Genomic DNA, 24,688 nt, shown 5'->3' with positions numbered 1-24,688 from the left:
CATACCATCTGACGTCATGCTAAACAATATATAGGGGTGGCTAGCCAGGGTGGGGGGCCGGCTGCTCGGGGATAGGCTGGGCATCGGTCAGCGGGTGGTGAGCAATTGCATTGTGCATCACTTGTTTCGTACACATTATTAGTAGTAATACTATTATCATTATTATTATTATTGTTATTATTTTCCCGTCTTAATAAACTTTCTTTATTTCAGCTCACAGGCTTCACTTTCCTATTTCTCTCCCCCATCCCAGAGAGGGGGGGGGAAGGAGAGCGAACGGCTGTGTGGTGTTTAGCTGCCGTCCGGGTTAAACCACAACACTTGGCCATGGTTTACCAAATTGTGGCCCAGTAAGTTGATGTGTCCTCAAAATGCAGTGATAACGCAAAGTATTAGTTAATTAGAACAAAAATATTTCAAGGTATTTCATATCCTTCAGTTAATCAGAATTTTCTGTTCAAGTTCAAGTCAGACATTAGGCTTCCTCTGGACTCCCTCCTCCTTTCTCACATATAGATATATGCATCTATATGCATTTATATAAGTACACTGTTGCCTATACAGCTTCTGTCCCTCTCCTTTCTTCTCCTTTCTTCTGTCCCTCCTAATTACTCTTTAGCTATGTACTTTCATTTGGCATCCAGAGTTTATCATCAAGGCTATTGACAATGCCTTTGATTTGTCTTCTGTATTTTTTTTTTCCTCTGTGGCCCTTATGGCTTTGGTTTTTTTGTACTACGGATCTTTAACATTTGTTGTTTAGCATTGGCAAGTACTTGAAATTAGGACAGACCAGTGCATATAGTTGCTAGCAGTGTCAAAGGACTGTATTGAATACCATCAGTCATTTCTAGTCCTGCATTTTTAAGTCTCTGTTTTCTTCACTCTGGAGACAGGAATCTTGAAGCCTGCAGCTCACCTGTCTGTATTAGCAGTGTGTGCCACAATGTCTTTGCCTTTATTTGTCATGTTGTCTTCCAACTGGCATTTCAGCCTTCGGCAATACAGGAATACTAAAAATCCTGTTAAGGGGCAGTTGCTAAATGGCAATGCTGCCTTCCAGCTGTGGCTTTCTTAAGTTGTTCAGAAAATCAATTATTACATCTCAATATTTCAATTATTTAGTTTATCTGTATCTGTTATTGGTATGTCTCAGAGAGAGAGAGAGAAACACATTAACAGGTTAATTTTTAATGTGTTTCCAGCCACCTTCCCTACTTCCTACTGCCCAGTCTTGGAGTTCCTTAAGACCAGTATCAGCAGAACTAGAGGTGCTTAGGCAGAGATTTCAGGATAGTGTATGTTAACTGTAAAGATGCATGTCATGATATTAATGAATTATTTTGCCTTGGCAACAAAACAGGCGGGATATGTCTCAGCCTAATTTTAGACATCTAACAGAGGGGCATACAAATTCAAGTAGTTATGTAGGCTCCATTTGTAGTCACTGCAGAGAGAGATGCACACATGTTGAAGGCAATTCATTCCAACCATTTTAGATACTTATTATTAGGATCAGTTGCCCTCTACAGGTTTGTTGCTCCTTGCAGTTACACCAGATACAATCTAGCTTTCCAGTTTAGAGTGGATGCTCAACTTTTATATGCCTAAAGGTATGTAAAATTAATCCAACTTTAGCTTTGTTGCCTTTATAGAAGTGAAATAATTTTATTGACAGTCTATTAGATAATGATCTGAACTAAAGTACAGGGTTAGATTCTGCATTTCTCATTGCAGTTAAGCAACTGTGGGCAAAATTTAGGTCCAAATTTAAAACTAAGATTTTTAATTAGTCCTTCCAATAAATATTTGAAATACAGATAGAGCAAGTTACCACAACTAGATAATAGAAAGAGGCATTGTACAAAACAAACCAAAGAAATTTGAGACAAGGCTCAAATGTATGTACTCATGTACATATACTATATACATATATACATGAACACATGTTCTTATACAAAGATGTGATGTGCAGACATAAACTCACACACACACATACACACAAATTCACGCAGAGTGCCCAGTTCTGCAGACAGTGTCATAGGTTAAATGTGTGTGTGCATGGCAAAGTAAAAGCATATATCTGGAGAGCTTAGTGAAAAGAAATAAGAGCCATGAAGCCATTAAACTTTACAGATCAAAACCTAATTTGCTTTAAATCTAAGAATACCATCAAGGGTTGTCCAACAGAACCTAATATTCTGTACTTCACAACATAATACAGTCATAGAACACCTGTAAAGAGTTAGTCTGGTCATGAATAATTTGCCAGTGTTTTATGAACGAGATTGATCAATGGTTAGACATTAAACCTTGAAAAAACATTTAAAGGCAGACTGACAAAAATCTGAGGATTAATTCACAATTTACATATCTGATGTAGGACATCTTCATTCTACTGCACCTCAAGTAGCATGGAGGTGAGGAAATAATGAAAATTGGAATCACAGAATCACAGAATGGCTGAGGTTGAAAGGGACCTCTGGAGATCATCTGGTCCCTGCTCAAGCAGGGTCCCCTAGAGCACGTTACCCAGGATTGTGTCCAGAAGGCTTTTGAATATCTCCAGAGAAGGAGACTCTACAATCTCTCTGGGCAACCTGTTCCAGTGCTCAGTCACCCTCACAGTAAAGAACTTTTTTCTCATATTCAGGTGGAACTTCTTGTGTTGTGTTGCTCTCATCCTGTCACTGGGCACCACTGAGAAGAGTCTGGTCCCATCCTCTGGACACCCTCCCTTCAGATGCTTATATGCATTGATCAGATCACCCCGAGCCTTCTCTTCTTCAGGCTGAACATGCCCAGCTCCCTCAGCCTTTCCTCATATGAGAGATGCTCCAGTCCCTTAATCATTTTAGTAGCCCTTCACTGGACTCGCTTGAGGAGCCCTGTGTCACTCTTGTACCAGGGAGCCCAGAACTGGACACAGTATGCCAGGTGAGGCCTTAGCAGAACTTAGTAGAAGGGGAAGATTACCTCCTTTGACTTGCCGCCAATGTTCTTCCTAATGCAGCCCAGCACACCACTGGCCTTCTTGGCCACAAGGGCACATTGCTGGCTCATGGTCAACTTGTTGCTCATCAGGAACCTCAAGTCCTTCTCCACAGAGCTAATTTCCAGCAGGTTAGCCCACAGCCTATACTGGTGCACAGGGTTGTTCTTCTCCAAATGCAGGACCCTGTACTTACCTTTGCTGAATTTCAAGAGGTTCATCTCTGCCCATCTCTAAAGCACTCAAGAGCCTTCTCAATAGCAGCACAGCCTTCTGGTATATCAGCCACTCTTCCCAGTTTTCTATCATCAGCAAACTTTCTGAGGAGGTACTCTATCCCTTCATCCAAATCACTGATGAGTAAGTTAAACAAAACTGGAGCCAGTATTGACCCCTGGGGGACACCACTAGCTACAGGCATCCAGCTAGACTCTGCCACTGATCGCAAGCCACTAAGACCTGCCGTTCAGCCAGTTCTCAATCCACCTCATCATCTACTCATCCATCCCACATTTTCTGAGCTTGCCTATGAGCATATCATTGGAGACAGTGTCAAAAGTCTTGCTGAAGTCCAAGCAGACAACATCCACTGCTCTCCCCTCATCTATCCAGCCAGTTGTCCATAGAAAGCAATCAGGTAGGTTAAGCATGATTTCTCTTTGGTCAATCTATGATGACTACTGATCATATTCTTGTCTTCCACATGCTTAGAGATGACCTCCAGGATGAGCTGCTCCATCACCTTTCCAGGGATTGAGGTGAGTAATTTCCTGGGTACTCCTACTTGCCCTTTTTGAAGACTAGGGTGACCTTTTCTTTCTTCCAGACCTCAGGCGCCTCTCCTGAATGCCATGGCCTTTCAAAGATGATCAAGAATGGCCTAGCAATCATGTCTGCTAGCTACCTCAGAATTCATGGGTGCATTGCATCAGGGCGCATGGACTTGTGGATGTCAGGTTTGCCTATATGTTCTCTAACCCGATCCTCCTTAACCAAGGGAAAGTCTTCATTTCTCCAGACTTTCTCCTTGGTTTCTTGGGTCAGGGATTCCTGAGGATTGGCCTTGGCAGTGAAGACTGAAGCAAAGAAGGCATTCAATATCTCTGCCTTCTCTAATTCTCTGTTGCCAGGGTCCCCACCCCATTTATTAGTGGGCCTACATCTTCCCTAGTTTCCTTTTGTTACTGATGCATTTGAAGAAGCCCTTCTTGCTGTCCTTAACATCTCTAGCCAGATTTAATTACAAATGGGCCTTGACCTTCCTCATGAGATTTCTGCCTACTCTCTGTTTTTATATTAATCTCACTTTGCCTGTTCTTGCTTCCTCCTCCTGTACATCTCCTGCTTATGTTTCTTTTTTTTTTTTTTTTTTCAGGTATTCATGGCCCATCCATGCAGATATCCTGCTCTCTTTATTTCATTTATTGCCCAAAGGGATGCACTGTTTTTGAGCCTGGAGGAAGTGATCTTTGAATAGAAAACAGTTCTCTTGGACCCCTCTTCCTTCTTGGGCCTGTTCCCATGGAATTCTTCCAAGAAGGTCCCTGAAGAAGCCAAGGTTAGCTCTCCTTAAGTCCAGGGTTGTGATATTAGCTATTGCCCTGTTTTCTCCTCACAGGACACTGAACTCCAAGATCTCGTGGTCATGGTAGACAAGGCTACATTTCCAACCAGTTCTTCTTTGTTTATTAGTACAAGGTCCAGCAGAACACCTTTCCTCATTGGCTCCTCCATCACCTGTGTCAGAAAGTTATCATCAGTGTTTTCCAGGAACCTACTGGATTGTTTGTGCCTAGCTGTGTTTTCCTCCAGCAGGATGTCAGAGTGGTTGAAAACCCCAAAAGAACCGAAGCCTGTGACTGTGAGGCTACATCAAGATTTCTGTAAAAGGCCTCATCTATTTCCTCCTCCTGATCAGGTGGCCTGTAGCAAGCACTCACAGTAGTATCATCCTAGTTAGTCTGTCCTTTAATCCTTTCCCATTAGCTCTTGACTTGCTCATCATCCACCCTGAGGCAAAGGTCTATACTTTCCAGGCGTTCCCTCACATAAAGTGCAACTCCACCACTTCACCTTCCTGGCCTGTCTTTCCTAAAACACATGTAGCCATTCATGACAACATTCCAGTCATGCAAGCTATTCCACAATGTCTCTGTAATTGCAATGAGATCAAAGCCCTGCAACTGCACACGGATCTCTAATTCTTCCTATTTGTTCCCTGTGCTACGTGCATTGGTGTAGATGTGTTTCAGAGAAGTATTTGAGTGTGCCAATTTCCTAGGAATAGGAATTTATTTAGGAAAAAGGAAAGACAACAAGGAAGTTTTGAATGGAAAGCTCTTTTGAAACTCAGACCACTGTCTACGTCAGATAGGAGTTATAGCTGTTTATGTTACTGTTAAGCTTAGGTAGCATTTTAAGGGACTTAGTCAGAAGTAGAAATCACCAACCAAGCTTATAAGCACCATATTCAATGTTACTATAACCTACCAGCTGGAGTGTGTCAGGCCCTGTTTGCTCAGGCCCATCCAAACATACCCCTAAGGTGTGCTTTGTCCCTTAAACATGCCCAGAGACAGTGCTGACTGGATACTCGCAGGCTGCGAGCTGTTGGCAGGTTTGCCTTTTGTGGACAGGTGAACAGAAACACACCTTTGAGTGTGCTAGAGAGACAGCCTCATGGTCTGTACTTGTCAGCCTTCTGCATAATGCAACAGTCAATGTGGTGGCATCAACAGGAAAAACAGTGGCCCACAGGTGAGCCCCAAATCTCAGCCAAAAGATGAGGTCCTGAAAGGTTTTCTGGGCACGTGACTTTGTCCTTCAGGTCCTCCCTGCACAGCCTCACCTCAGCCTCCTTGAATGCAGTGTAAATCATCTGTTGTTCACGAGCAGGAAGGTGAAGTCTGTGTCCACCCGAACTAAACTGTGAAAGGGAGTTTCTGGGGCACACACAACTTCCTCCCAGATTGTACTTCAGCAGTGTTAAACTGTTTGAGGTTTAGCATTGTTAAGGCTAATGATGATGCTGAAATTCCAGAGAAGGCAGATATATTTTTGGTACACTTTTTGCTTTATGAAAACCTGACTCAGATAATTTGGACCCTATTTCTGGAGATATTTCATAGAATAATGGAATCATAAAAATGTTTGGGTCGGAAGGGACCTTAAAAATCATCTAGTTCCAACCCCCTGCCATGGGCAAGGACACCTCCCACTAGATCAGGTTGCTCAAAGCTCCATCCAGCCTGGTCTTAAACATTTCCAGGGATGGGAATTATACCTGACATCCACAACTTCTCTAGGCAACCTGTTCCAGGGCCTCATCACCCTTCCTAATGTCTAATCTAGATCTAATATCTTTCAATTTAAAATCATTATCCCTTGTTCTATCACTACATGCCCCTGTACAAAGTTACTCCCAGCTTTCCTGTAGGCCCCCTTTAGGTACTGGAAGGCCACAATAAGGTCTCACTGGAGCCTCCTTTTCTCCAGGTGGAACAACCCCAGCTCCCTCAGCCTGTCTTCATAGGAGAGGTGTACCACCCATGCACAAACTCATACTGCTTTTGCACACAGTATTCATAGATACAAATGAAGTAAAACTCCCCATACAAAGAGGAAGGTATTGTATTTTATATTCCAATGATTTCAGTTATATATAATAGATTTAAGTGTAAAAGAATGACTTTTTCAATGCCCATCTGTTATGCTGTATTTCTTCATATGAGCCATATTCTTAATGAGAAGATTTCTAGGCTATGATCACCCATAATATCTCTTTCATTAATGTGATCTTTATAGAAGTACATCATATAACACATACTGGTGCAGTATTTGTTTTTCCATCCTCTCCAACAAAAGCGTACAGTCACTTTGCACAGTGTTTTTAAATGAGGACAGAAATATGGTGAAAGTCTTTAAGTCATGATTCTTTGTTTTATCCAAAGACAAGATATGAAAGGGTAATCCAGCTTTCAAGAAGATTCTGCAATCTGTAAGACGGTATAAAAAAGACAGTGATAGTAATTAGCTTTTTAAAATAATTCCTCATATCCCTAAGCACATTATGGAAATTTATGGTACACATCAGATGTCTGTGTGTGTGAAAGGGGGGATGTGCATGTACGTGCATGTATGAGTATGTGAGGGAGTGAAAGGGAAGTTTCCAGCCATCTTTGCATGGATGCATTTGTAGCTGAACTGAAATGATGAAGCAATTTGTAGTAGTGTCAGCAGCTCCTCAGGGGATGCTCACTGAATGCATGTCATTAGGTGCCACACAATTTGCCTGTCTTTTTGCTCCCTCTGTGACACCAGTTCATGGTATATTCTTAAAGATTATAACATTCTGCTCTTTAATTTTAGACATATTAATGTTTGGTTAATCTCAATCCAAAATATTTCACCACTCTCACCCTACCCCTGGCTGCACATCAATAAAAAATCCCTTTTAGCTGCTTGCCAGACTGTTCTTACTGCTCTGTTGACATGATTATATTAAGCGGTAACAAGTACCACAGGGGAATAAGGTGGTGGGTAAGGTTCATTGCCCACTTAAGTACTTCGAACATTTCACCACAAAAAAGAGTATAAATAGTATGAGGAGACCAGGGGACTGTGTTGCCAGACTTTCTGTGCATATAGTCAGATGCTTGTCTAGCACTTTTGGTCACCTGGACACCTGATCCAGGAAGTCAGCTGTGCAAAATGGGATATAGGGAGTCCTGGTGGATAAGAGGAACCTAAGTCATCAATGTGAACATAAGTCAATCAATGAAGACCACAGGCATCCTCAGCTGTATTAACTATGTTACCTAGCTGGCAGGTGGACAGGATGATCTTTTGCCTCTATCTAGCACTTGAGAGACCACATCTGAAATACTGTGCCCAGTTTTGGGCTCCCCAGTACTCATAGCCATTCCCATGAATGGCCACTAAGCTGATTAGGGGCTGAAGAACATGCCGGCTGAGGAGAGGCTGAGAAAGCTGAGTCTGTTCAGCCTGCAGAAGAGAAGGATTTGGTGGAATCTAATTGCTGTGTACAGTTACATAACAAGAGAAAACCAAGCCAAACTCATCCCAGAGTTGTGGAAGACTAGGACAAGAGGCAACAGACAACGTTTGATACACAGGTAAATCTGTTGAGTGGAATGTGGGTCAAGAGAGGTCTTGAGGTCCTTTCCAACTTACATGGTTGTGTGATGGCCTGATTCAATAACCAAGTCCCTTCTTCCCCATGTCCCTCATGGACTTGCATCACTGTATGGAGATGCAGTTCCATACAATATGCTTCAGTTGAGAAAATGAGCCTAACATATGGCAGAAGTAGCTATGGACCGGGAGTTAGGCTATACATTACATTCTCACAAGCAGTGTGGAATGCAGGTCTCCTGTGCCCTATATGGTACTTTAACTACTGGTCTCTTGGTTAAAAGGAGGGAAACATCTCCCTCCTTCTGGGATCTGGCTCTTTGCTTCATTTGCTTTTATATGCAGTGCCTCTAAATGAAGTGTTCTGTTCTCGATTGACCCAAACACTTTATTCTTTTTTTTTTTCCCTTCATTTTTCAAGAAGAAACAAAACCTGTTTAATTTAGTTCAGGCTGAGCCAACTTTTCTAAAAAAAGTGCTTTGGTTTGGCAGCTGCATTCGAATGATTCTCACTGCCCTAAGAAGGAATACAAAGTTCGGTGGCTTCCTTCCCAATTTATGGGCCAAGACAGTGGCCAGGAAGGATTGTTTTACAGCTTTAGACTCTGGCCCAGAGGCTGAATTTCCTTCCAGTTTATCCTCTGTTTCATGCTCACGTTACGTTCAATCTTTACAATCTTTTTTATAGGACAAAAACATCCAGAAATATTTTAAAAGATTAAGGTACAAATCACTATTGGCAGCCTACTTAGCACTTAAATGGCAATCTCCCTGCTTTGATTGTTTTATGCACTAAAAAAGCAAATACAGAATAAATAAGGCACCATTTCTAAGTGAATTCTAGCCTTCCAGTTGTCATTATTCAGAAGTTTTCCAAGAACCATCTAGAAAATTCTAATTTATTATTTATTTATTTTTTGTAGAATTATAGAAATGTCATTTCCAACATGAATATACACCAGTACTCAAAAGAGCAGCAGCCAACACTAGTCTTTCTTCCAACTTGCTTCTATTCAAAAAATAACTTTTTGTTATAGGTTATATATGTGAGAAGGAGCTCTAATATGGCCCATTATAGTAATAATAAAAAATAATAAATCTTAAAAAAAAAATAGAATTAGGGGTTGAATTAGAGCAGCATAAAAAGAGTATCTGTCTCCTGTGACCTCCGCTGCCACAAAAGAAAGCCAAGCAACTCCGTGCTCAACTTCCAGCATTTAAAGACCATTAACTTTACTTTAAAAATGCAGTAAGGATGCAGTGAACAGATGTCCTTTGGGGGAAGATACCAAATAGAATTGTATGACAGTATGTGGCTTCTCTCCTTTCATATGTGTAGTGAGCTTGAAGTGCATCTTCACAGCTTCCAAATTGACCTTTAGACCTGGTAGAGTGGCACCTAACCTAGCAGTAATGGGGAAAATAAAGGCTCCAAGCCTGACACTGTGAGAGTCCAATTCAGTGTAGAGCGAACTGCATGATGGCTGAGGAAGGAACAAGCAGGGAGAATGGTTCAGTTGTGAGGATGCCAAAATATCTTGACACAGCTGTGTATCAAGGTATCTTGAGGTATTTGCATACATAACTACTTTGAACTTCTTGGTTAGTCCTAGACACAAATGAATCAGGGGGCATGATTCAATAATTTGGGGGCAGGATTCAGTAATGCAAACTGAAGCAAACCTTCTTATGAAGCTGATTGCAATAGCAACGAAAGTGCATCCTGCCAATATCTCCTTGGACGGGTAAGCAATTTTTCATAAGTTTCTACAGCTATAAAACACAAATAATGATACTTACCTCCCTTGCAAGAGTTTTTGAGGTTTGTGTGTGACAATAATTTCATATGTGTGGGTGTTGCATTCCATAATACTGTCTTTATGGCTGCAGAAGGATGTTTGACTACTCTGGTAGATTTTGGTATTATGTTTAATACCAAAAACATAAAATATGTGCTTGATAAACAGGACCTAGAATTAAAAATAAATAAATAAATAAATAAATAAATGGAAAAAAATCTCTTCCTTCTATTTATTCATTTTTATTTTAAGCATTTATGGTATAATAACAAATTACCGCCATTTTCTTACAAGAGAAAACCAACTGAATCTTCTGACTTCATGGAGTGCCAGAGCCATTTTAACTGGAATATTTTTAGTATAAATTTTTCCAGCTGTGTCATAAGCTTTCTTTTATTCTATTTCTTCTAAATATGCTATAGGTATACAGGCCTTCCATGGGAAACTACTGGGTTCTTTCCAATTCCTGCCACATATCAGACTTGAGAATACAAAGCAAAATGCATTTTTGTCTCTTTGCATCTGTTCATGCCACCACAAAAGAGGCCATGATATGAAACTTAACTAATATGAAGTATTTCATTTATAATTATCAGTATTAAAAATCTTTTTCTAAATTTTGTGTTTATAGTGATTAATTATTGCAACAGGTCTGAACATTTATTTAAATGTGTTTAACCCTTTAAAGTACTGAGCATTGTGCTAAGAATATAACCAGAGTTTGAGAAATGGCAGAGGTCTAGCTGAAGAGCACTTTTGTATATGACTAACTTTAAGTATGTAAGTTGAACTTCTGTGCTTGGCCAGGTCATGCCAGTGCTCAGCACTTTGCTAGATCAAGGCTTCAAGCAGCAGAGATTATCACAGAATTCCTTCCTACCTGAGGACACCATGTCCCAGATATAGCTGTACAGCACACTCTGCCTGGCCAAGCCTGGCCTGCTAAACAACTTCAGGATGTGAAGATACTTGGCTGAACAAAAGAAAGTTCACACCTGCTTTTCCTCATGGCCGTAATGTGCTTTTGTGCTGCCACTCTGGCGCCAGGGCTTCCTGCAGCCTATCTATCTGTCTTTGCATTTTCTCACTTTGGGGAAGGTGTGAACCAGACCCTGCAAGAGCGGCAGTGGGCTGCAAACCCTGGTGCAGCCCAAGCTGGGCTAGAGGAGGCTGGGCTGCCAATCAGCCCCGTCTTTAAGCTGCACAGCCCTTGTTCAATCGAGGTAATGGGTCCAGTGGGCAAGTAATAGGTCCAGTGGGTATATTACACATTTTTATTGAAAAGCAAAATAAATAGCCCCGTAAAACTCACACACTGCCCCAGGGCTGCAATAATTTATTCACCTTCTTACACCTTCTTTTTCTTTCTTTTTCTCTTTGCCTTTTCAGAGTTGCTCAAGTGAACTTTTCCAGCATGTCAGGTAAGAGCTTTTGTAAGTGTATCACTAATGGTTTGAGTAAGGCAATATTTGAAAATACTGTAAGTTGGTATGTGGAGAACTGTGGCAAGCCTTTACTACTTGATTATACACATGTGTAGTACCAAAGGAGATCAGATTTTACTCAGCCAAACTTGTTTAATAGAAACGGCATAAAAATCAAAATATGTATACTATCAGGTTTGCTTTCCAGAGAGAATGTTTTTCCACAAAACTAAGGAAAAGGTAATTTACCACTCAAACAAGCTGGGAAAAGGGAGAGCATTCTTTCCTAAACAGCAACAACTATGCATTTGGCAGGCAGTAGTAAAAGAAATTCTGCTTCCCTTCTTAACCCATAGCAAATCTGTACCTGGGACTGATTAGAGAACAACTGGAGAGGTGCTGTTTTTCTTTTAAAGGTCTACCAATGAGGTGTTTTTTTGTTTGTTTGGTTGGCTTTTTGTTGTTGTTGTTCTGAACATGTTTTACCAATACAGTTTAGACTGTTGCATCTTCTTTGTGGTAGGCTCACACTCATTCTTTATTTGTACAAATACAGTTTTCTTGTGAGTGGGGGAGATAAGAAACCCCAATGTTGTTGGAAAATCAGGATGATGAATTAAAGGGAAAATATAGGAAAATGAATTAAAGGGAAAATAAAAGAAATCACCCTGATGAGAATCCCTTGAAACCTGCAGGAATTCATGGGTTTCTTTGATTATCATAAGAGCAGTATTTTGTATTGTGCTTTGTCTTTTCCTAGCAAGATCCAGAAGGTGCAGCAGGGTGAGAAAATGCTTCTTATTAAACACCTTTAAACCCTAAACCCAGATTTGGACAAAATCTAAGTAAGGTAAGTGTAGCCTTACCACACCAGACAAAACGTCTCAGTACTCTGCTGCTCTGTCACTGGAACCTATTGCTTCCCAAGAAATATTGCTGTTTTAAGCATCTTTGGAATGATATATCTTTGTAGGGAGGAAAAAAAATCTTAACTTCTATTAGTTAGTGGGTAGCATATGCACAAGGACAAGAGAACTGATATATTTTCTAAAACTCTTAGTTGCTTTTCACCCTTGTTGTTAACTGTTTGGATAGTCTCATTACCAGGTGGCTGTTGTGGAGGATGATTTTATCTAAAGCAGCAGATTTTTTATTTTTTTTCTTAAGTCATGAGACCAAAACAAGAAGGAAAAAAATCAATTTAAAATAAATAAATAATATTAAAAAAAACTTTCTAAATTCAATAGAATACTTTTGGCAGAGCACTTGAGACAGATGTTGAAGAAAGAAGAAAACACAATCTCTTTATTTCTCCTTCCCCTCCCCCACAATTCTCATTAACACCTAAAAATTGTGAAACAATAACAATTATCTCAGACCATGAAATGGTGAATAAAACTTTATAGAAAAGATCCTGGAAGGATTAGTGTTCAGCTGGAAACTGAGACTGCCACATGGAGAATACCAGGGAATAGCAAGGATGAGTAAGGCACCAATGGTGAAATTAAACAGAAATCCAGCATGCAGGAAACAACAGAGAGCCCTGGGACTGCATCAGGTTAAGTTGTCTTGTTTGCTGTATTTGGCTACTGCTTAAGCAGAAATAGTTTGGAAGAGAGCTAACAGTGCAGAGCAGAATAGTAGGCTATTAAAACAGGCAGTGTTGAAAGCTGATTACTTGATGTGAAACCAGAAGACAAAGATTAATAAAGCATGAAGGAAATCTTTTTTTACAGTGTTATTTTTTTCTGAAGTGTTTCTTCTTCATTTTTCATGTTGTGCCAGTGAAAGCTGCCAAGTCAAGAGTTCTGAAAGTCAAAGTGCCTTTTATCTGCAGAGCAGTGAGAAGGCGACTTGTAGTGAGCTGGCTTCCTTACCAGACTCAGCCCAAAAGAATGGCCCTGAGGGATGAGAAAGGGTACACATTGCTTTCAGCAGTCCTAAATTCTGTCCCTGTCCCTTTTCCTAATATTTCCTTCCTCTAGGCAACCACCTTGTTCAGGACCTTTCTCTGACTAAATGACCAGGAACCTCAGAGGCACCTTGCTTCTACCATGGTGGACCTTGCTGGGATCCAGGTGCTTTAAAGCCAGCCCTGTGTCTCTACACTCATTCCGCTCAGGGAGTCTTGGCGGAGACAGTGGTGAGACATGGGCATTGATCTGCTAGGGCCCAGCTTTGGACTGTCAGTACATGTGACTGCATGGCCACAGAGTAAGCAACCTGATTACATATAGTGATTTTTACAGGTCAGATTTCCTTCTGTATGGAATAATGACTGTGCACCACTATTTGAGGAACAGTAATGAAATTTAAGCAATAGTGGTGCTATAGACAGGTAGAAGGAAATCCCCTAAGAACAGAGAACTTACAGATGGACTGGAAATTTTCAGGTCTAATGTCTGGATTTAATTTAATTTTTATGCTGTTGTTAGAGACAGCCTGGAGATTCTCTAAAGAATAAGTAAAGATATTGTCCTTTTACACTCCCAAGAGCGTAATCTTAAAAAATGTCTTCACTGTTTTTCCAGTGGCTACAGCCTCCCATCACATTGTGTTACCCTGTAAAGTGAGGACATCTGGGGGGTTTCAACCCTCTGGCTCCAAGTGAAATTGGTACTGGTTGTCTCTCGCCTTCCAGTCTTAAAAACACTTGACAATTTGACATTCTCACTGCTAAGTGGAACTGACAGAGGCTCATCAACAATAGGACATTGTTATCAGCCCTGGCAGAAATCATACCAACAGCCTTATGCGAAGTGATGACTTGCATTTACTTCCAGCAGGATGAATGCAGTTGGGTGTCAAGTGTTCCCAGTGTAGGACTAGGGAACAGTGAGGAAGTTACTTAAAGAACTTGTGTTCTTCCTGCTTCCATCTCAGTCATCTTGGAAGTAGATTGCAAATTGTTTAAACCTTAAAATACCGCAGAATAAATGTCTTGTTATTACACTGTAGTTTGATATGGCTTGGAAAAAAAACTAATATGCTCCAATGATTGTTTTCAGATGTTGGTCTTTGTCAGGCCCAAGATGCTGGGCAAAAGATGAAGGCAAATTGTTAGTATCAGTGTGCTTGCCAATAATTTTTTCTTTTTTTCTTTCTTTCTTCCTTTCTTTCTTCCTTCCTTTCTTCCCTTTCTATCCCTCCCCCTCCCCCCCCCCATTTATTTATTTTTGAATTCTGTTATATTAGTGAGGCTGGTTGTGTAATGAACACTGCACTGACCTTCGAGATTTAGGACAGGCATACAAATCCAGCCTTTGCCAGAGTGATGGAAAGCAATTTGGATCTGAAGGCTATAAAAGGCAAAGCTGAAATGAATTCTGACAAGTCGTAGCTGAATTCTTCTTGCACAGAAACAGCCATTCCTTTCCCCCTACCTCCGCCGCCTTTCTCTTTTTAAATGGTCCAGAATTGGCTGTTTAATATCTGAGAGCTCCAGAGCCAGAGACTGTCGGAAATGGAAGGATTTTATTGATGCCAGCTGAAGGCGCTCTCATCAGGTGAATGGAGGTGTGCTGACAGCCTGTGAGTGTGCAAGTGAGTGACATTCAAGCCCTGCATCGAACGGTGACCTTGGAAAAAAGTCTATGAAGAAATTAACGGAAGAATTTCAAAAGGGTTAGGTTTCCATCCCTGTCATCTTATTTCATGATACTCACTTAATAAATAAAGAGATAGATTAAATATTTTCCTCGTGTTGCCCTGTCGTTTTGCAGACCTGTTGACAAAAATGAGTAATGTGACATGTGACTGAAAAACGCTGAATGAAAGTGGGACTCGATGTACTTAAAAAGGATCATAATTACGCTGAATAAAATAAAATGCTGCAAAAACCTTAACTTAGCTAGGGAAGGATTTACTTCTTCCTCTTTCTTAGCAGGAGGTTTTGTTGTTTCTGCTTTTAACTCCTCATTTATGATGCATTTCTTAAATAAGGGTAGATTAGAGGACATCTCACTAAGACGAAAATAAGATCCAAAAAGACTCTCCTGAGGAAGAAGACATCCACTCATAGCTTTTTTTTTTTCTTTCTTGTTTTTTTTTTTTTTTTTTTTCCTGAATATACACACAGCAGCCAAAGGCATGGATAGGAAAGAAGGGAAGAAGCCTCCACATTTGCTTTCTTGCTATAGCTATACCTCTCATTAGAGTCCAGAGGGTTGTGGATCTGCTCCAGCTTACTCTGCCCCAGTCCTGGCAGACTTAGAAATGCAGAACCACTAGGTTCTTCCTTATTTCCTCAGCTTCTACTGGGAGAAGCTCAGGCTATGCAAACCCAAATAAACAGCTGAGAGAGAACCTGTTACCCATATTATCCTTTATTTTCTCTCTTTATTTATTTATTTATTTATTTATTTATTTATTTATTTATTTTGGCTGTATGGTGCTGTAGGAAACACCTGCACAGGGCTCTGGTCTCTTTCTGCCCAGCTGACTTTTTTCAGCCGTGCACTGGCTTGGGGTCAGCCCTTGCAAGCAGGTGTTTTCCCTCAGAATAGCTTTCTTGTCTGCATCCGAGTGGATCACAAGGGCCGAACTTCACTGCAGGAGGTCACAGGTCAAACACGGCAGCACAGGGTCCCCTGGGTACTGTGCTTACCAGGTGTTTAATATTATCAGAGGTTATTTGTTGAAACCGTGATAGAGTGTTCTCAGCGATTCAAAATAAATTTAACGAGAACAGTTTTAAAAGCCCCCACATTAGAGGATGTCTGTTCAATGGACAGAGAGGTTAAAGTTAATTCGATCAGGCATGTGTACTTTCTCCAAAAAGGAACATATGCACTCAGCGGCTTGGCCCCATTTGTTGCAATTTTGGGTCTCATTTCCATTTGCAAGAAAGATAACTACTTGCATATGGAAGCAATAAATAAGAGAAGTCATTAAAATTTCTCTAATTTAGGAAAAAAAAAGTCTTAACGAAGTAATATCTTTGCCAGAGCAGACAGAAATGTAAATTAGAGATTGGAAGGAAACCTATTAAAGGAATTGCTATGTTACTAGTCTTTTTTAATCTAATGAATTTATGAATTGCCACTTGTTAGGTCACAGACTTTGTTAATTTCCTATGTGTTTATTTAAATGGAGAAAGTGTGGGGCAGGAGGAGCATGGAGTGAAAGTAAAATACTTGTGAACAATGAACCTGAACAAATATTTTTGCACAATGTGTTAAGGCTATTAAGTTCAAAATATTTGAATAAAACCAGCTATGTTTAGAAATTTTGAGAAAGATTGTGTACCTACTAAACAGGTTAATATACATTTCTAAAACTTCTGTATTTGTCTTTTTCACTTCCATAAACATTCTTTAAAGATGTAAAGAGGTAAAAGTTTATAAAATTTACTGAACAATTTTATTAAAAACAAGACAAAAATTAAGAAAACAGTACCAGTTTACAGTGCCAATTTACTAGTCATATGTCCATTGGCGATACTGTCTTACAGCTAATCTGATACATTTTGGGCTTTCTTTGGCCTAAAGCCTAAAGAAGAATTTTCATTCTCTTTTTCTATAAATCACAGAAATGATGCTGCATCTTGGTTCCTCTTTTCTTGCTGGTTAGGATCCAAGTTGCTGCTGAAGTGGACCAGCAAACGTTCATCTGCAATTTCACTGATGAATGACAAAGTGGGATTCTCAAGTGTCTCAGTATCCAAAATTGGGATTTATTTTCTGAAAAGCTAGCCATTATTACTTAAGATGTAACAGAAGAAAATAAACAACCAAAATAAAAGAGTAAGCAAAATAAAATAAAAACCTGTTATCTTTCATACAGGTATTCAACTATCATAAGCCAATTAATGTTCTGTGCAGAAACAACATTTTTTCAATCCCGTGGTACCAAATACATTGGAAAGGTAATGAACTGGTCCTACTTCTATCACTCAGTGCAGGCCTAGCCATGTTATGCTATCCTGACACGCAAACAACAAAGGAATGATACCAATTCACTGTCTTTGACTGAAAGACAGCAATAAGAACTGCATCAGCAATTGTTCAGTAAAAGTTCATCAGTATCGCCTCCCAGACACGCATACGAGTGGTATATTGAACCTGCCTATGTCAGCCCTAGATAGCCATTATTTGCCTTGGTTTGTAGAGGCAACCAGATTTTGAAAGTAATTTCTGAATGTGTTAGATTCTTTTTGGTCAATGAAAAATGTTCAAAGAGTTATGAATTTATCTGTTTTTTATATGGGGATGGGTTGTGGTGGAATTAACTGCAACAGTACCCCTCTGAACGGTCAAGTGAGTATAGATTGAAAAATTAGTTATGTGCATATGTGGGCATTCACATACACACACAAACACAGACTCACAAATTGAAACCAAACCTTTATGAGTTCTGATAAGATCCCCACTGCACTTTGCTTCAGTGTAAATCTGTGCTCCTGTGCAATGCTTCTGGCTCTACTTAGAACTTTTTCTCTCTATCAAACAAACAAAAACCTACACCGTCACCACCAAAACAAAACAAAACAAAACAACAACCGACAAACAAAAAACAACAAAAAACAACAACAAAAAACACAAACAAACCAAAGGCCAGTTGCATTTCTAGCATAAAAGGAAACAGAAATGAATGGAAATTTAACTAAAATGTCTGTTCTCAGGAGGCCTATGTCTGCATTCTTGAGGGTTCAGATCGTTTGGATAAACTCTGTATAAGCATCTGAACTTTTTGGTAGGTCTCCAAATTGAACCTCTGAACCTTCAGAAGCTCACAGGCGGCTAGCCACTTTTGTGTTGCTGTGAGGTTGGACTCTGCTTGCTCAGGCCCTTGATACTGAAAATATTTACCAGGTAGTAAGTAGAATACAGTTAGAGAAGTCATAAGCCTGTCTTTTGGGTCTCACTGGCCGATATAAGGGGAGAAGTGTTTGCTAATGAATTAGTCATCGAAGGGTGAAATACGAGTCGTTTTGTGGTTCAGATACAAGTCTAGGGCTAAGAAGGTCTAGACTCTGTTCCAAGTCCTGCTACTGACTTCCTGTGTGATTTAAACAAGCCCCTCTGAAACTCAGTGCTGTGGCTGCTGAAGGGAGATGTCTGTGTTACAAGAATAAGCTTGTTATTTGTCAGATAGCATGGAAATGAGCACATCAGAAAGCCTAGAAACATACTAAGTAATTCCATACTAAGTAATTCCAGAAGGATGAGTAGACTAGTGTGGTTTTAGTTGGCTAGTCCCAGGTAAAATCTAAGAAGGAAATTCTGAGGAAGCCTAATGGACTTCAGTTACTAATTTGTTTGGTGCTCAGTAATATTTAAAACAGCTTGGATTTTAAACCACATGAAAAATATGCCACCCTGCTGTTCCCACAGGCGTGAGCCAACAACTCAAGAAACTACATCTACCTCCTGTGCCAGTAATAGATTTATTATTTATGTTTTCAATTACATTTCCATACCAACCACCATGTGTAAAACTGAAAAATTTAAGCATACCCCCCCAAAGAATTATACGTGTTTTTCTTACAGCAGGCACTGAATTTTTGAAGAGGACATCATTCCCCTTCACCTAAGTGGCATAATTCCCACTGAAATTTTTGCGAGCCAGTGTTAGATCTGGGAGTCCTTTTCCCCTTCTCATAATGAACATGCTGCAGAAAAAGCTTCTGAAGCTGTATGAAGTCAGATGCTCAGCTGGTGCTGCAGTGGTTATTGAGCAGCTTGGGGTAGATGACTATTAACACTAGCACAGGAGCCAGGGCAAGGCCCTGGAAATGAACTAAATCTTACTGTGTTTAAACAAGAAAGGAAATGGGTCTTATCTTAGGGACATTTATGAAAAATGTCCTGGGCTTTGATAACACTGAGAGATTGCAATGACCAAATACTGAAAACTTGGTGTCCAGTTCATTCACACAAGTTAGAAAACACCACACAAAACATCTAAACCGAAAGCCTTACCTTCAATGTACTACATGAACTTACATCAGATGATTTCTAAGAAAGATGGGCCAAAGGCAGAACTGACAAAACTTTATGGTCTTCTATATGATGTCCTAAAATATTTGTGGAGCATTATGACAGCTATCAGAATCTTTTCAGATTTTTCTTTTCTTTTTTTTTCTCATTTGGACCTTGGGATCTGTAAGCCTCCAGTATTTTAGTTTTAAAGGTCAAATCTGCCCACTGTAAGTAAGCAGCATTTTGATATATTAGTAAGATTTCAGGCACTGAACTCAGCAAAACCCACTCTTCATCACCTATTCTCCTACTCTGAATGTAACTTATTTTCCAATATTCAATATAAGAAAACATCTGTTGCACATATGCTAAAATATGTGATATTATGCAGATGCATTTAAAATATTGTAAGATTACTTTGCTTTTCTGTTATGTTTTAAAGTATTCCATAGTACAATGCAGATTATAAAACATAAGAACATATCACAATCCTAGTGTCATGGTGCATGTTTTAAGTAACAGGAACACTGATGACTTTTGTAGGAAGTTGTGTGCATTCTAACTGATCATGTGCTTTTTTTTTTTTTCTTCTTCTTTTTTTTTTTTTTTTCCATTTGTTGCCTCTCAAGTACCAGACAAAAGATATGAGTAATAAAATATATATTTTTTTCCCATATTGATGAGTCCTAATCTAATACCAAGTTTCTGTGACATGATGCATTAACACTGAAAAATAGTCTCAGTATAGGAAGGAAAAACCAAAAACACTGGAATAGTACAAATATATAGGGAAAAGGATAAATTCCTTCTCACCTTTTTCTGGAATAGGAGTAAATGATAAATGATAATTTCTTTGGAGGATTGCTTGAATCTGTACTGTTTACAGAGCTCTAGGCATTTGCTATCTGTTTGATTTCTGACAAATAGAGGCATTGTACAGTCACAGGATTACAAGAACCAGTTAAGATAATTTAAAAAGCTGTTAAAATAATTTAAAAATCCCTACTTGCTGAGATGAATTACAGTGTTTTGGCAAATGACTTTAGTGAAAAGGAATTTGTACTCATTGCAGATTTGAGACACACACTTTCAACAGCAGACAGCTACTGTTAATGAAATTGGTCCTAACTTCTTTTAAGACATCATCTTGAAATTACTCTTTCTGAAACAAAATTCAACACAAGATCCAAACTACACCCACTAATTATTTGAGGTGAACTGAGCTGCCCAATTGTGGACTAATGTGAGGAATTCAATCTCTGATCCAAATCCAATTCTCCAAAAGAGAACATTTGTGCTTATTGCTGCTTACAGCTCCATGTATTATGCCTTTTGTTTCCTATCATTGGTCTTCACTGGTTCAATTGACTAAATATAAGTGCTCGGTGCTATTTGCAGTATATGCAAAAAAAATCCACACGGTTGGCAGATGTATCACAGGAACTTTTGGAGACCTGTGCACCCTGGAGCTGCAGATGGAGGCCAGGTGTGGTAAGATAGGGCATTTCAAGGGACAATGGAAAGAAATCTGTGTTTGACAACTGAAACAAACCCACTCTGAAAGGACGGAGGCCTTCCAAACCCCCTGTGTCATATCTGCAAATTCCAAGCAGACGTCTTGAATACCCTAGGGTGCGTCATATGGTGGCCAGCAACAACATTTGGGCACCCATATCTTGTCCTCTGGAAATGTTCCAAGGATTAGTGGTGTTAAATTTATTAAAAGTAAAAGTAAAGTTTGGCCTTCCAGAAGGGAACTTCTTTTGAAACTCACTGATGCAGTACTGGGACTCACTCTAAAGCAGACTCCTATTTTTCATCAATTGAAAAGCCCTCTAGATTTATTTGACCTAAAATTAGGTGTTTTGTGCCACCTAAGATGCCTTCTAGTATTTGAAGTATCTACGTAAATCTGGCACAGGTAGCACAGGACCACTAGGAGACCCATGTGCTACTGGGGTGGCAACTACTGTGTGTATCAGGAGGGATACCCTATAGGGGTTGACAACAACCCTGTCAAAGGGGATTGGAGATCAATGTATTGAGAACCACTGATTGTATTGATAATCCCCTTTGACTGCAATGTGAGTACCAACATTGCTTAGGGAAGCCTGCATTTAAATACCTATTGTTTCAAATGGACTCCTGCACCCATTTCCCTCTGCTGTCAGCGGGTTCTTCCCAGACACAAGAATTTGCTGGTCTTCATACTGCTGCAGAAGTTTGTCTAAGAGGTTCCATTCAGAAAAATATTGGTACTCTGACCATGATTACAAGGATAATTTAATTATGGAGTTAGCTTTAAGTGTTACTAGTATTGTTCATCACCTTGGCTGAATTAGCCTATAAAACCATTTTCGCTTTCTTCCATTTACAAAGTGCTAGGCCTGTTTCTGATATCATGTAGATGTGACAGAAGAAAAGTAATCTTTTTGCATTGGCTGAGCTGGTTCAGTGACTAAGAAGAGCTGGGGCTTGATCTGAGAAATCTTATTTTCCAAGTGTAGTAACCAAAGGAGGAGTTTACTAAATTTCACCCAACACACTAAAAAGCATGACTCAGTTGTTCGTTTCCTTATACATACAACTTCTAGTGCTATTTCACGCTTCAGTGGTACATAACAACATTAATAGCCTCCTCTGTGGGTTTGTGTTCTCCTCTTTGGTCACTCATTAGCGACTGTCCTCCATACAGATTGTTCTATAGTATTTATGTATCTTTTCCTGAACCCATTTACTGTCAATTGTTTTCACATTCAGACTACGTGTAATGACTCACTTATTAGCTCTAAAGTCTCCTTGTTTGCATGGGCTACTTGTATCAATATCATTAGCCTTGAACAACCCCAACAATCCTGTGCATGGCCATGAGATTTTAAGTTATAAGATCAGTTCTTCTCAATGTTCAGCTGTCAAGTTTTCAGTCAGTTCTAATTAGAGTCTCAGGTTAAAATAAATAAATAAATAAAGGTAATAACAAAAAAGCAAAAAACAAAAAAACAAAAACAATAGTGACACATTCTTAGTGGCCACAGTTTCTTTGTCACACACTCAGAAGAACATTTTGGTGTCATTGGTAGTTGAGCTTTTTATAATGCCTGAAATGCTTCTAAATATGAATTACATATCTGAAAATTATTAATGACATTCTTGGCATTCCATTAATGTTATTTATTATTTATCGTGTGTGAGACGGAACTGCCTAGAGGCCTTTGCAAAGGATCAAGGGCCCCTAGTGCTAATCTCTTGCTAGGCATATCAATCCAGATGGATGAGCAAATGCAGGAGCACATGGCAAACAGCAAAACCTGTTTGTCAGCTCAGAATTCCAGTCTGTAAAATACAGCCCTAGAACAGAGTTGGTGGCATAGTCAATACTAACTGGCACCTTGGGCACTTTGGGCAGCTGTCACAGATGAAATGACACGGACTGAACAAAATCAGTCTGTTTTTAGGCTTGTTTACTATGAACTGCTTCATCTGTTCTTTGGCCTAAATGATCATGCTTTCTAAAGCAGGCTCCAAAGGTATGCGGGTGTGTTTGGATCATTTCTGAACCCATGATACGGCATCAGTGTGGTTGAGGAGCACATCCAGACTGTGAAAGAGGAAAGTAATCCTTCATAGCATATTATTGTGATAGTTTTACACTGAGGGACAGCTGAACTCTGCCACAACTGCTCTCTCACTCCTCCTATAAATGGGGGGGGGGGAGGGGGATGGGAAGGGAATGATGGGAAAGGAAAAGGTTCACAGGTTGAGATAAGGATAATTTAATTAAAGGGAAAAGCAATGGGAAAAAACAAAACAAAACAAAACAAACAAAAAAACAAGCAAAGGCCACATGGAAGCAAAAAGAGAGAGAAAGCAATTCTCTGCTTTCCGAGTGATGTCTGGCCACATCCTGGGAAGCAGGGCCCCAATCCACATAGCAGTTGTTCAGGAGGACAGATGTTTTCACAAGAAACCTCCTTCCCCTTCCCCTTTCCCACCTTTTATTGCTGAGTGTGACATCATAGGGTATGGAATATCCCTTTGGTCGGTTTAGGTCAGCTGCCCTGGTGATGTTCGCTCCCCACCACTTGCCCACCCTCAGCCTACTGTCTTTTTGGGGTTTGAAGAGGGTCTTGATGATGTGCCAGCACTACTCAAACAAAGAGCAAGAGACAGCAAGAGGCAAAACATCGGTGAGATACCAATGCTCTTCTAGCTACAAGTGCAGAGCATAACCCTATACGGGCTGCTGTGGGGAAAGTTTGGTCCATTCCAGCCAGACTCAGTGCAATTATTAAGCATCATCTCTTTAACTCTGGTAAATGAAAAGCGAATCCTCCTACTGTTGTGCTCATTTTGTAATGATAATGATACTTATACATGTAGCCCATCATTGAGGGGAAGAATTCTGTTCAAGAATCTTTGGTTAATGTTTTAGGGACCTAAATGTTTGCTCTGTAAAATGACCCTTTAAAAAAGACCATACACTCCCACTACAAAACCGGGTATATTTTGAGTATGTTAATGTTCATTCATTTTTTTTAAGCTTTAGGGTGACTGCCCTTAAAAGAAGGTATATTTTGAAAAGACAAAACTGATCTCCCACGGATGTTACACCTCTGCGTATGCATGACATTAACATTGTGAGAAGGCCTGGCATTTATGGGAGAGAAGTTTGTCTGCTGCCCTTTGCTCTCCTCCTTCTCCTTAGTGGTGGTTCTGAAGTACGCCATCACTTCTGTCTCTTCAAGGCTCATGTCTACATCCCATTTGTAAGAGCCCTGTGTCTCTTTAGCACTTCATACTAGGAAATGGGATTGCCATCATCAAGCTTCAAACAAGAACTTACTTTTTTAACAGGAATTACTATATTATAATTATATTGTTATTATATTGAATAACAAATTCTCTATGAAATAAGCGACATTAAAATAACTCTTAAGATCTCTACCATTACAAACTCCTTGCACCTCCAACAGTAATGTATTCACTGATATTTCTACTTCCTAACCCTCCTTCTCTACCTCGCTGTCTTTGCACTATCATGAAGAAAAGGACCTAATGGTTAGGGCCTACTCAGTGACAGGGAAGAGATGGGGTTGATTTGTTCTGCTGCAGGTTTCCACTGTGAGCCTGCATGGGCTTTCTCAGATTTTTTTTCCCCTGTGTATTTTAAGGAGGATGATGTGGCCTTCCTGTGGGGTTGTGAGATTTCATGAACTTGTTATTGATAATGGTCTCTGCCTTTCATCACCCGATCTCCCACAACAATTTTTGGCTACCTTTGCTAGGAGGAAGAATGCCATGAGGAAGAAGGATGGGGAGGCTGGTGATGAAAGACACCAGGAGCTCAAGGGTGCAAGCAGGGCTGCTGTATGAGGCTCATGTTAACTGCCACAGCGC

The 24,688-nt window shown here is 39.9% G+C and overlaps 1 protein-coding gene across 17 annotated transcripts; it reads left to right on the top strand.

Annotated features, from left to right (window-relative positions):
• The first annotated feature begins 32 nt into the window (after positions 1-32).
• On the top strand, positions 33-21,281 carry LOC310880104 (uncharacterized protein). Of its 17 annotated transcripts, none has more exons than XR_014571378.1 (8): positions 45-97; positions 3,704-3,750; positions 3,819-3,948; positions 4,368-4,550; positions 11,335-11,366; positions 12,130-12,219; positions 13,355-13,583; positions 14,565-21,267. XR_014571378.1 is itself a non-coding variant. In XM_083795419.1 (4 exons), exons 1-3 carry the CDS (start codon positions 10,953-10,955, stop codon positions 12,182-12,184), a joined length of 303 nt encoding a protein of 100 aa, XP_083651545.1. In that variant the 5' UTR covers positions 9,936-10,952; the 3' UTR covers positions 12,185-12,219; positions 14,785-21,281. The 17 variants fall into 17 exon arrangements, 2 of the variants coding, with proteins under 2 accessions (XP_083651545.1, XP_083651544.1); XR_014571379.1 differs by lacking the exon at positions 45-97 and adding an exon at positions 104-350; XR_014571380.1 differs by lacking the exon at positions 45-97 and having other exon boundaries at positions 104-3,948; positions 12,134-12,219.
• Positions 21,282-24,688: the final 3,407 nt, after the last annotated feature.

Source organism: Anser anser, assembly GCF_964211835.1.
Source record: "Anser anser genome assembly, chromosome: 1".
NCBI classification, from domain to species: domain Eukaryota; kingdom Metazoa; phylum Chordata; class Aves; order Anseriformes; family Anatidae; genus Anser; species Anser anser.
Note: the sequence above shows the minus strand (reverse complement) of the source record. Positions and strands in the feature narration are given on the sequence as shown.